The sequence below is a fragment of the Ranitomeya imitator genome, chromosome 2 (genome assembly GCF_032444005.1).
Source record: "Ranitomeya imitator isolate aRanImi1 chromosome 2, aRanImi1.pri, whole genome shotgun sequence".
NCBI classification, from domain to species: domain Eukaryota; kingdom Metazoa; phylum Chordata; class Amphibia; order Anura; family Dendrobatidae; genus Ranitomeya; species Ranitomeya imitator.
In genome coordinates, this window is record NC_091283.1 from 173,189,347 (window position 1) to 173,201,576 (window position 12,230).

At 42.4% G+C, this 12,230-nt stretch overlaps 1 protein-coding gene across 22 annotated transcripts in view; it reads left to right on the plus strand.

Moving 5' to 3' along the window:
* The window catches only part of RALGPS1 (Ral GEF with PH domain and SH3 binding motif 1), a 953,479-nt gene that overhangs the window by 822,471 nt on the left and 118,778 nt on the right, over positions 1 to 12,230 (plus strand). For 12 of the 22 annotated variants that reach the window (XM_069747990.1, XM_069747991.1, XM_069748000.1 and 9 more), the window contains 2 exons: positions 1,127 to 1,253; positions 2,485 to 2,636. The exons of the other annotated variants lie outside the window; for them this stretch is intronic. In XM_069747990.1, the coding sequence (XP_069604091.1) occupies positions 1,127 to 1,253; positions 2,485 to 2,636 (279 nt within the window). The remainder of the gene's footprint in view (positions 1 to 1,126; positions 1,254 to 2,484; positions 2,637 to 12,230) is intronic. 22 annotated transcript variants of the gene reach the window in all.

Here is a 12,230-nt window from a genome sequence, read left to right on the forward strand (position 1 = left end):
GCAGCAGCTGCCAAGGCAAACAGGATCATGGGGTGCATTAAAAGAGGTCTGGATACACATGATGAGAGCATTATACTGCCTCTGTACAAATCCCTAGTTAGACCGCACATGGAGTACTGTGTCCAGTTTTGGGCACCGGTGCTCAGGAAGGATATAATGGAACTAGAGAGAGTACAAAGGAGGGCAACAAAATTAATAAAGGGGATGGGAGAACTACAATACCCAGATAGATTAGCGAAATTAGGATTATTTAGTCTAGAAAAAAGACGGCTGAGGGGCTATCTAATAACCATGTATAAGTATATAAGGGGACAATACAAATATCTCGCTGAGGATCTGTTTATACCAAGGAAGGTGACGGGCACAAGGGGGCATTCTTTGCGTCTGGAGGAGAGAAGGTTTTTCCACCAACATAGAAGAGGATTCTTTACTGTTAGGGCAGTGAGAATCTGGAATTGCTTGCCTGAGGAGGTGGTGATGGCGAACTCAGTCGAGGGGTTCAAGAGAGGCCTGGATGTCTTCCTGGAGCAGAACAATATTGTATCATACAATTATTAGGTTCTGTAGAAGTACGTAGATCTGGGTATTTATTATGATGGAATATAGGCTGAACTGGATGGACAAATGTCTTTTTTCGGCCTTACTAACTATGTTACTATGTTACTAAATGATCCAATCACCTGACACATCACCATGCTTATATGTGTTAATGATCAAGTGTCCTATGATCACTGACTAATACACCGTGTAAATGGACCATGAGGCAGAGTTCTCCCACATGTTGGGTGTATTCTTAGGATTGTCTGTTGTCTGCCTCCTGCATCTAGTGGGAAACATCACTAATGGGCTGCAGCTAGCCTGAAAATATCTGACACAGGGATTCTCATTGGGAAGACACTAGGGATCAGTACAATGTACGATCTAAGCAAGCAGAAATATTCATGATTGCTGACAGCCGCCATACAATGACCCATTGTCCAGGTGATTGATCGCAGCAGCAGTGACCCCTGCAGGTGATGTGAAGTATTGCCATATAGTTATATTATAATAGGACACTTCATTGTAGCAGCACTGTGTAGTGTTGGAACATCTCAGTGTTTCAGTATCAGTTCATCTTTATCGTCAGGTCCGTCCGAGGTGACCGCTACAATGAGGTACAGCAGACGACCGACCTGCCCGGATGCGTCAGTGGCCACTCATCTCCCAACTCCACCTGTCTCCAGACATAGGAAGAGCCGCAGCTTAGGAAACAAGTGGGTTATAAGCACTGTCAGAGACTGTCACACTATATTCTTATTAGTATTTTTCTTTGTTTGCATTTTCCAGAACTTATCTTAGGGCTTTTATGGACACACTCTTCGGCAACCTCTTATAGAACATATTTAGAATTTCTGGATTGCCTTGTGTCATCCTGCTCCCTGCCTGTTATATATAATATATACACTTGTACATGACATGTGCAGTGAATGAGCATGGCTCACTGTCTACCACTGCTTTCACTACTCTGCCTGATGTGAAATATTCCTGTTAACATTTGCCAAAGGCCGTTAGAAGCCTTTCCCATGAAATAATGTGTCCATCCTAAGCCGCTGCACATGTTCAGAGATTCCTCGCAGACGTCAGCTCCATTTTACATTATTCAATTAACAGGACAATCAATTCCAGGTGGGACATTTTTTTTAAAGATTGGATGTACAGTGCCATATGTCTCTACAGAGACGGCCTACTTCTACCTAAATAGACAGCAATCCCTGGCTGCCTCCAGTAGGTGGCACTAGAAAGTGGATACAAGCTCATTTGCATACTCTTCCCCCAGGGAGCATTGCTCTCTTGCAGTCTCTACAAGTAGTAATCATGCCTTCTCTACATACAATGTTTGACCCTATAGGTATCAACTACAGAATTAAAGGACCCTTAAGTGCAGCCCTCAACTCCTCCAGATAGCAGTACAGTAGCCTAGATTCTTTGCTAGCCATTCAGAAGGGTATGTAATATGCAAGATCCATATGCAGCCGGTATAGGCCCCAAACCAGGCGCCTGTATACACTGCAGGCTAAATATATGCTACGGAGATATAGAACTTAGCATGTTATAGTTGGTAACAAATCCTTAATTTCTGTTTATGAGGTGGGTGAGAGGCGAGACTGCCCAATGCCTCCAGGAGCATATACTCTCCAATTCCCATTACCCAGAGCAGTGTCCCCCGACCTATAACTCTCCAGCTGCTGCAAAACCACAACTTCTAGTAAGTTGGGAGTTGTAGTTTTGCAACAACAGTTGAGGTACAGGTGAGAAATTGCTGACCCAGATCATGTGCACACAGCTTTCTACCATACAGCGAGCAAATATTGAGACTCTTTGTCAATTGTGCCTTTATTTGATGACCACAGCTTTTCGTTCTACATTGACTTTTTGTTCATTTGCCGCCTCATTCATGAACATGTGTGAAATGAATGGAATTTCTCTCTCTCTTCATGTATCCAGCGTGATGTGTCAGTTCAGTGTGGTAGAAAGTAAGAGTGCCACATTTCCATCAGAGAAGCAGCGCCACCTGCTGGACGACAGTGTCCTAGAGTCCCAGAGCCCTGCGAAGAACAATACTCAGACATCCGCGTTTACCAATGGCATTTCCATAGGTAAGTGCTTGCTACAAAGGTTTATTGTGCATTTCTCTGCCCAGCTTCTCATCACTACTACATCCTGCAGCTTACTCATCGCTTTTGTTAATAATGCATTGATTTGTCCATACCTTGACTAATCATCATGGCTAGAATGTATTTTTACCAATAAGGAGTATAGGAATATATGTGATGTGCACGTAATTGTCATTGACAGTAAATAAATGATGGGTTTTCTGTGCCACCACTAAATAACTAGTAGAAGCAGCATTTATCGATGTTGTCCTGGCAGCAAGTGAAAGTGCATGTACTCTGATCTCCTACTATAAGTATTTTGCCTACTCGTATGGATACTGCCACAGCGACTCCCATTAGTTCTGTCAGTGCACAGAAGGCAGCAGTTTGACAGCTGTCTACTCCCACAAACATGCATACTGAGATTAGCCGAGCTAAGGGGAAAACACAGATCAGGCATGGTGTATTTTAGGCATGTCAATCTCTAATACTGGATGTTAGTAGCAGCATTGAAATGTATACTGACTAGTGAAAATTTCTCTCAATACCTGACGGGAGTCCTCTCCATACTGTTTATTAGACAATATAGCACTTCCTATGTATGTGCCACGAATGTCATAAATGAGTTGTCCACTACTTATTAATTTCAGGACTCTAAATAAAAACAGTGTACGCTGACTTCCTGCAGTTGTTCAATTCCAATGATGTCTGCACCACTCTTACCGGTGAGTGATATGACTTGTTGTGTCACGTGCTGGCTGCAGGCAATGAGCTGCCTCTGTTTGTCTGCAGCCTTCACTACTACAACAGAGCTGACGTCCGCTCTCTCAGAATATTGCTGAGCTACACCCGAAGAGCGACTGCACTCATCACTTGACACAAGTCATGCTGGTCTCCGGGAATAGTGGCGCCGACATCCTCTGCATGGCGCCTCTGCAAGAGATGAGTATATATGGTTTGTATTTGAATTGGAGTTCTTAAATTAATAACTCCTTTTAACCCGCAAGGCTGTTTGTACATTAATGACCAGGACAATTTTTACAATTCTGACCACTGTCACTTTATAAGGCAATAACTTATAAGGCAATAAGTCTGAAGCACTTCAACGGATCCAAGTGATTTGAGAATTTTTTCCGTGACATATTGTTCTTCATGATATTGGTAAAAGTTCTTAAATATGACTTGCGTTTATTTGTGAAAAATTTGGCAAAAATGTACCAATTTGCAAACTTTGAATTCTTATACCCTTAAATAAGAGTGATGTCACAGAAAATAGTTAATTTTACATCAGCACAATTTTTAAAACAATTTTTTTTGTTAGGAAGTTATAAGGGTTAAAAGTTGACCAGCAATTTCTCATTACGGTATTCCAAAACAATTTACAAAACCATTTTTTTAGATATCACATTTGAAGTGACTTTGATGGGTCAATCTATATGACAGAAAATACCCAAAAGTGATGCCATTCTAAAAACTACACCCCTCAAGGTTCTGAAAACCACATTCAAGAAGTTTATTAACCCATCAGGTGCTTCATGGGAATTAATGGAATCTGAAAATAAAAAAAGAATAATCAACTTTTTTCACTAAAGTTTTACTTTAGCGCAACATTTTTATTTTCACAGGGGTAACAGGAGAAATTGGACCCCAAAACTTGGTGAGCAATTCATCCTGAGCACGCCGCAGATACCCCATATGTGAGGGAAAACCACTGTTTGGATGCAGGGCTCCGAAGGGAAGGAACACCATTTGACTTTTTGAATGCAAAAGTTGCTGGAATAATTAGTGGACGCCATGTCACAGTTGGGGAGCCCCTGATGTGCCTAAACAGTGGAAACCCCCACAACTTACCCCATTTAGCAATTTAGACCCCTCAAGGAACTTATCTAAATGTGTGGTGAGCACTCTGAACCCCCAGGTGCTTCACAGAAGTTTATATCGTAGAGTTGTGAAAATAAAAAATAATTAAAAAAATAAATCACATTTTTTTTCACAAAAGTGATCTTTTAGCTCCAATTTTTTTTTTTTCACATGGGTTACAGGACAAATTGGACCCACGATTTCTCCTGAGTGCGCTGATACCCCATATCTGGAGGAAAACCACTGTTTGGGCTCACGGCAAGGTTCAGAAGTGAAGGAACAGCGTTTGACTTTATCACAAACTTGGCTGGAATTGAGAGTGGATGCCATGTCCCGTTTGGAGAGCCACTGATGTACCTAAGCATTGGAAATGCCCCACAAGTGAACCCTATTTAGTAAACTAGACCCCCAAAAGAATTTATCTGGATGTGTGGTGAGCACCTTAAACCTCCAGGTGCTTCACAGAAAATTAGAACTTTGAGCCGTGAAAAGAATATAATCAAAATTTTCCCACAAAAAATGTTTAGACCCAAATTTTGCATTTTCACAAGGTAACAGGAGAAAATAGGCCCCAAAATTTGTTGTGTAATTTCTCCTGAGTACACCGATATGTGTGAGAAAACTACTGTTTGGGCGCACGTCGGGACTCAGAAGGGAAGTAGTGACGTTTTGAAATGCAGACTTGGATGGCATGGTCTGCGAGCACTGTGTCGTGTTTGCAAAGCCTTTGCTGCGCTTAAACATTATTATTAACAGTGGAAATGTCCCACAAGTGGCCCCATTTTGGAACTAATGTACTGTTTCCTGGTACCGTATTTTTCGACTATAAGACGCACCAGACCATAAGATGCACTCCAAATTTTCAGAAGAAAAATAGGGAAAAATATTAATGCATCAAATTAGGGTCTTTCTTACAGTCCGAATTATTCAGCTTACCGAGGGAATTGGGTATGATCAGGAGTGCTGGTGGACCGGGTCACAGGAGTTGTTCAATGGTCTGGCACTGATCTGACTCCTCCCAGTCTGGTGCGGCAGGTTCGGTGGTACCGCGGGATCTGCCATTTTGTGAAAGCCTCCACATATCCATCCCAGAATGGTGTGCAGCAGTTTTGCAGATGCTCGGTGGTGCAGGGTCTCTGACGACACTTTATGACATCCCACAACCCCCACACATCCAACCCAGGCGGTGTGCGCAACAGTTTTGGAGATGCTTGGTGGTGTGGGGGCTCCGCCGACATTTTGTGAAAGCCCGGAGCCCCCGCACTTCCATTGCTGTAATGCTGTGGTCTCTAGGAAAATCGCCGGCGCATACGCAGAATGAGATCTTGGCACCGAGATCTCCTCTCCTGAGATCTCAATCTACACATGCGCCACCTCCGGCAGCCATTTTCCTGGAGACCACAGCATTACAGCAATGGAAGTGCGGGGGCTCTGGGCTTTGATAAAATGTCGGCGGACCCCCCCGCACCACTGAACATCTCCAAAACTGCCGCACATCAGCCTGGGGTGGATGTGTGGTAGCTCTGGGATTTCACTAAATGTTGGCGGAGCCCCTGCACCACCGATAATCTGCAAAACTGCCATGCATCAACCTGGGATGAGACTCCTGGTAAGTACATCTGGACTATAAGACTCACCCACATTTTCCTCAAAAAATTTTTGGGGAAAAAAGTGTGTCTTATAGTCCGAAAAATATGGTATGTGAATTTTATAATGTGGTGGCATATTCGGAAGTTGTGTAGAGTGCATCAGGTTGGCATAGTTTGTCAGAAATTAATTTAGTGATCTATAGATGTGTGGCACAGTCTGAAGCATTTTTTATACACAGATAAGGTTTGTCGGGCAGGTGTTGCATTGATAAGTGGTGTCCTTGCTTATCCCCCTTCTGTAAAAACACTCGGCACCTCTTTTTTGACCTTCCTTTTTTTGTGGTTTGAGGGACCATCCCCAGGAAACGTTGGCCTGATACAAAATGAACACCTTCAGTTCTGGAAGTACTGGGGCCCGCTCCTTCCTGATCTCCAAAGATTAGGGCCTTGATCATTACCTCCTGGAACTGCAGGTAGGGCATACTGGTCTGGCCGGCACATTGTCATAGCACAAAAGCACTGTGCACAGCCAGTTTCTTGTACAACACCTTGGCCTTTCTCATGGCACTGTAAGGCTGGAGGACTTGATCAGAGAGATCAGCTGCCCCCATGTACCCCTGTACACAGTATGGTTTGTGAACCTATGTAGAGGTATCTCGTACAGTGCTGGGGATATGGCCGTCACCATGTATGGTGGTCAAGAAAAGGACATCCCTCTTGTCCTTGTACATGACCACCAGCATGTTGTCACTACATTGGGCTCTGTTCCCACCCTTCCTGAGCAGCTGCCCAATTAACATCTTAGAGAGGCCTCTCTGATTTTTGCTGACCGTACCGCAAGCTGCGGTAGCTCATGTAGACAGAGACTTGAAGAGTGCTCGTATACAAGTTATCTACATACAGGTGATAACCTTGATCCAGCAGTGTGTGCACCAAATCTCACACAATTTTCCTACTCAGTCCCAGAACAGGAGGGCATTCAGCGGCTTCAACCCAGGAGTCCTTCCCTTCATAAAACCTAAACTTGTGGATGTACCCTGAGGTAGTCTCACACAGTTTATACAGCTTAATTATGTACTTGGCTCTCTTACTGGGCAGGTGCTGTCGGAATTTGAGCCTCCCATTGAAATGGATTAGGGGCTCATCTATGCAGATGTCCCTTTGGGGACATCACATCAAACTTGTTGCTGAAGTGCTCAATGACCAGCTGAACTTTGAAGAGACGGTAAAAGTTGGGGTCATCTCGGGGAGATTATTATTATATTATAATGCAAGGATTTTTGGATGGCAATTTGGAACAGTGGAGTGTTATACAAAACGTCAACGCACCAATATTGCCAAAGTTCTGGCTTCTTCAGTATAACCATGTGAAAGACCAGGTCCCAAAACGTCATCATTTCTACTGCGTCAACTATACAGGAGCCCAGTAGAAAATTATGAACCGCGTTTTTGTGCCAAAAATTGCTGGGCGTGCAAATGTGTTTGGAGCACCATGAAGTTAGAAAATCCTCAGAGAAAAAGACTTTGTAAAAGTCCATTTCTGTGAGTTTGGTGGTGTCAAATTTAATTCCTGATTGCGCCAAAATAATCAGGAATTAGTGGCTCATAATCTTTGGGGGTGAGGTTCATACGCGGTCAGTAACGGTAAGCGCTGGTTCAGTTTCTGTCAAGGCCATCTGTGTAGCGGTTCAGCATTACTTGAGGAAAAGGAGGAGGAAAAATAAAAGAAGGTGGGATCATCTCCCTCACTATCAATGCGACAGACAAGGGAAGGCTTATGCCTCCTCCACTGAATACAGTTATTGGGACAAGCAGGACATTTTTTTTTTTTTTTACTTATGTGGTGTTTGTGTGAGTACCCAATTTTATTCACGTGTGTGTGTGCTTGGTGTAAACTTTTTTCTTTAAAAAGGATAAAAGCAACAAACAGAAGTTGATCACTGCTGTGCGTCAGTGATCAGCGCTCGACTGATGTAGGACGGACACACGAATGATTCTTTTTTCCACGCTGACAGGAACTCAATTCAGTAAAAAATACCATAGTATTAATATTATTTATTATTATAGCGCCATTTATTCCATGGCGCTTTACATGTGAGGAGGGGTTTACATAAAAAACAAGTACAATAATCTTAAACAATACAAGTCATGACTGGTACAGGAGGAGAGAGGACCCTGCCCGCGAGGGATCACAGTCTACAAGGGATGGGTGAGGATACAGTAGGTGAGGATAGAGCTGGTCGTACAGTGGTAGTAGATGACAATTACTACGGTATATTTTTACTGTTTACTAACTTGAACTCAATTCAGTAAAACAATACCGTAGTTGACTACGAATACTACAGAATATTTTACTACTTACTAACTCAATTCAGTAAAAAATACTGTAGTACATGAGAATTATAACAGTATATTTTTACCGTCCCTATTCTAGTTTTATCAACTAATCTAATCTTTTATTCTTTTTTTGCAAAAAAAAACCCAAAACAACCAGAGGCCATCAGTGATGTTTGTCACCGACCAGTGCTCAATGTCTGTAGAACACAAGCGCTATGATTGGTGCGATCTATGTCATCGTCGATCGCACTAATCAGAGCTGGCTCAGGTGACCCTGGCGTTGCCAGGCACCAGCCTATAATCTGTGCTCTTACAGCATGGATCCTAGGATTGACATCAGTGTTTCAGGCAATCTGATTGCCTAAAACGCTGCTGTTGGCTGTTCAGAATTGAACAGCCAATCTTAGCGATCATAGTTGGGGGGGGGGAGGGGGGCGCGTTGCCATGTACCCTGAGGTAAGATGGCACCAGAATGTTAATGCTAACACCGTGACTGCGGTCGCAGTGCCGCATTAAAGATATGACGTGTCCATACGTCCAATGTCATTAACTGCTCCGTGACCTGGACATATGGATAAGTCTAAGGTCGTAGATGGGTTAAGCAGGGGTTGTCCAGTAGCGGATAACTCATTTAAGATGTGAATTTTCCACCTTAGAATATGTATCTATAGTTTGGTTTAAAATCTATTGAGCTTTATAATATATTACAGCTGTAATCAAACTTCTTAAACCTCATTGGGTTTATTAGCAAAATTTACAAACGTTCTGCTTTTTTAATTATCCCTATGAAAGCACAATGCAAATTTCTGAACACAACGAATACAGCAAGTGATTTTTCCAAATTCAGCACAACATGCCACTTTTAATGACTTCTCGGAGTCTCAGATTCATCACTGCCGGCGTTATTCAAGAAGGGATGTGCTGGTGTCAGAGGCACACACCTTTAAATGAATCGGGTACATGTGAAAAGTGGCCTGCGTGTCCGTGCACCTCATCACAAATCTAACTCCAGTCATGGAGTAAGATTTCTGATGTAAGGTACGCCACAGCTTGTCATGAATTAGACAAGCTGTGGAGTCATGCCCCCGTTCTGCCCATTTTAGCAAAACTGGTATAAAAAGCAATTTACATCATGTACCTGGCGTCACTGCTTAGATGAATCGGGACCTGTGTGTTCATGTAAAGAGACTGATGCCAGGTTTTTGCTACAACACTTGTCAGTCGAGAATTATCACTACAGGGCTATTAAAGCTAAACTGGTAGACCTGCAGAAAGCATACATCACTGATCTTGGTCATGCTGCTTACTGGTGGGACCAGCTGAAGGATTCCCTACAAATTAGACATCAATGTGAATTAATGTCACTGTCTGTTTAGGAAGCGTTTCTTACAGCTCTATAAAAAGCATCAGTTTCCCACAGTGGCCTCAGAATTATAAATGTTGTGTGACCCGTCTCTCCCAGACGCCAAGTGATGTAATGACGAATTGAAAATGTTTTCCCACCTGTCCACTGCCTCCTTCAAATTTATGACACCCGCCACCACTGAATCCAACTTCTCTAAAAACACTTAGACATGAGTGTCTGAACGGGGAGCCCTGGGGTTTATATACAGGCGGTGGGTAAAATGTCACACAGTAATTCTCCAGCTGATGACAGGTGAAAGAAGAAAACATAAGGTATCAGTGAGCTCAGGATGATGATATATATAAAGCTATCAGTGTTATTAGTGCTCACACATTAGAGGCCTGTAGCCGGCAGCTTTGCTGCTATTCTGACCACATGACAGCTCTCATAGTCTGATCCATCACAGTGAAGAGGGTTCAGTAGGTTAAAAGGGTTGTCCCACTAACAGAGTATACTTTAACCCTTTAAGGACCAGAGGTATTTTCGTTTTTGCATTTCCATTATTTGCTCTCCTTCTTCCCAGAGCCATTACTTTACTTTTCTGTCAATATGGCCATGTGAGGGCTTGTTTTTTGCAGGACGAGTTTTCCATTTGGACTACACCATTGCTTTTACTGTACTGTGACCCGGAAAACAGGGAAAAAAAATTCTAAGTGCGGTGAAATTGTTAACTAAATACTAAAACTGACCATTATGATTCTCCAGATCATTACAAGTTTGTAGATACCAAAAATGTATAGGTTCTTTTTTATTTAAGTGGTGAAAAAAATTCCAAAGTTTGTAAAAAATATATAAATAAATAAATACCGTATATACTTGAGTATAAGCCGACCCGAGTATAAGCCGACCCCCCTAATTTTGCCACAAAAAACTGGGAAAACTTAATGACTCGAGTATAAGCCTAGGGTGGGAAATGCAGCAGCTACCGGTAAATGTCAAAAGTAAAAATAGATACCAATAAAAGTAAAATTAATTAAGACATCAGTAGGTTAAGTGTTTTTGAATATCCATAAGATGCTCCATATTAAAATATGCCCCATATAATATAATAATAATAATAATTTTATTTATATAGCGCCAACATATTCCGCAGCGCTTTACAAATTATAGAGGGGACTTGTACAGACAATAGACATTACAGCATAACAGAAATACAGTTCAAAACAGATACCAGGAGGAGTGAGGGCCCTGCTCGCAAGCTTACAAACTATGGATAATCCTGCATAAAGGTTAATAATGGCCCCATAAGATGCTCCATAGACACATTTGCCCAATATAATGCTGCACAAATGCTGATTATGGCCCCATAATATGCTCCATAAAGATATTTGTCCCATATAGTGCTGCACAAATGTTATGGCCCCATATATTGCTGCACAAACGTTATGGCCCCATATAGTGCTGCACAAACGTTATGGTCCCTTATAGTGCTGCACAAACGTTATGGCCCCATAGATGTGATTAAAATAAAAATCACATACTCACCTCTCCGTCGCTCAGGCCCCCGGCACTTTCAATATTCACGTGCTCCTCGTTCCGGCGCCGCTCCATCTTCAGCACTGGCGTTCAGGCTGAGGGCGCGCACTAACCATGTCACCGCGCCCTCTGACCTGAGCGCCACTGCTGAAGATGGAGCGGCGCCGAAACGAGGAGAAGGTGAGTATCGCGCATCGCATCGCTCCCCCTCCCCATTATACTTACCTGCTCCTTCTGTAGCTCAATATGACTAAGCTTTACAGTTTTACATCAGCGGAGTTAGTCATAGCACCCTTGAAATTGTTCCAGAAAATGAAATATTTCTTCCTGAAAATTATTGCAATTAGACATTTTGTAATACACATTCTTTTTTTCCTTTTTGTGTATTAGAACAATACAAAAAAAACAGAGTAAATGGCAAATTGTACATAATTTAACGATAAACCCCAAAAATGGTCTGGACAAAATTGTTTGCACCTTTCCAATAATGTAGGTCAACAACTTTGTTTCAAGCATGTGATGCTCATTCAAACTCACCCGTGGCAGGTAACAGGTGTAGACAATACAAAAATCACGTGAAACCAGATAAAAAGGGTAGAAGTTGACTCAATCCATGCATTGTATGTCTGTGTGTGCGCCACACTAAGCCTGTTGGTGGGGAGGGGGATTGCATAGATCCACAGGATGTTTTATTTTTGTCAAGGGAACACATCTCTGCTGTGTCCAGTTTCCAGGACAATTACGCCATTGTCTGATGAGTGATGGATGAGGCTGCAGCTGTTTCCTCTACTAGGCCAGCTATTGGAAAACTTGGTATATACAGTTAGGTCCATATATATTTGGACAGAGACAACATTTTTCTAATTTTGGTTATAGACATTACCACAATGAGTTTTAAACAAAACAATTCTGGTGCAGTTGAAGTTCAGA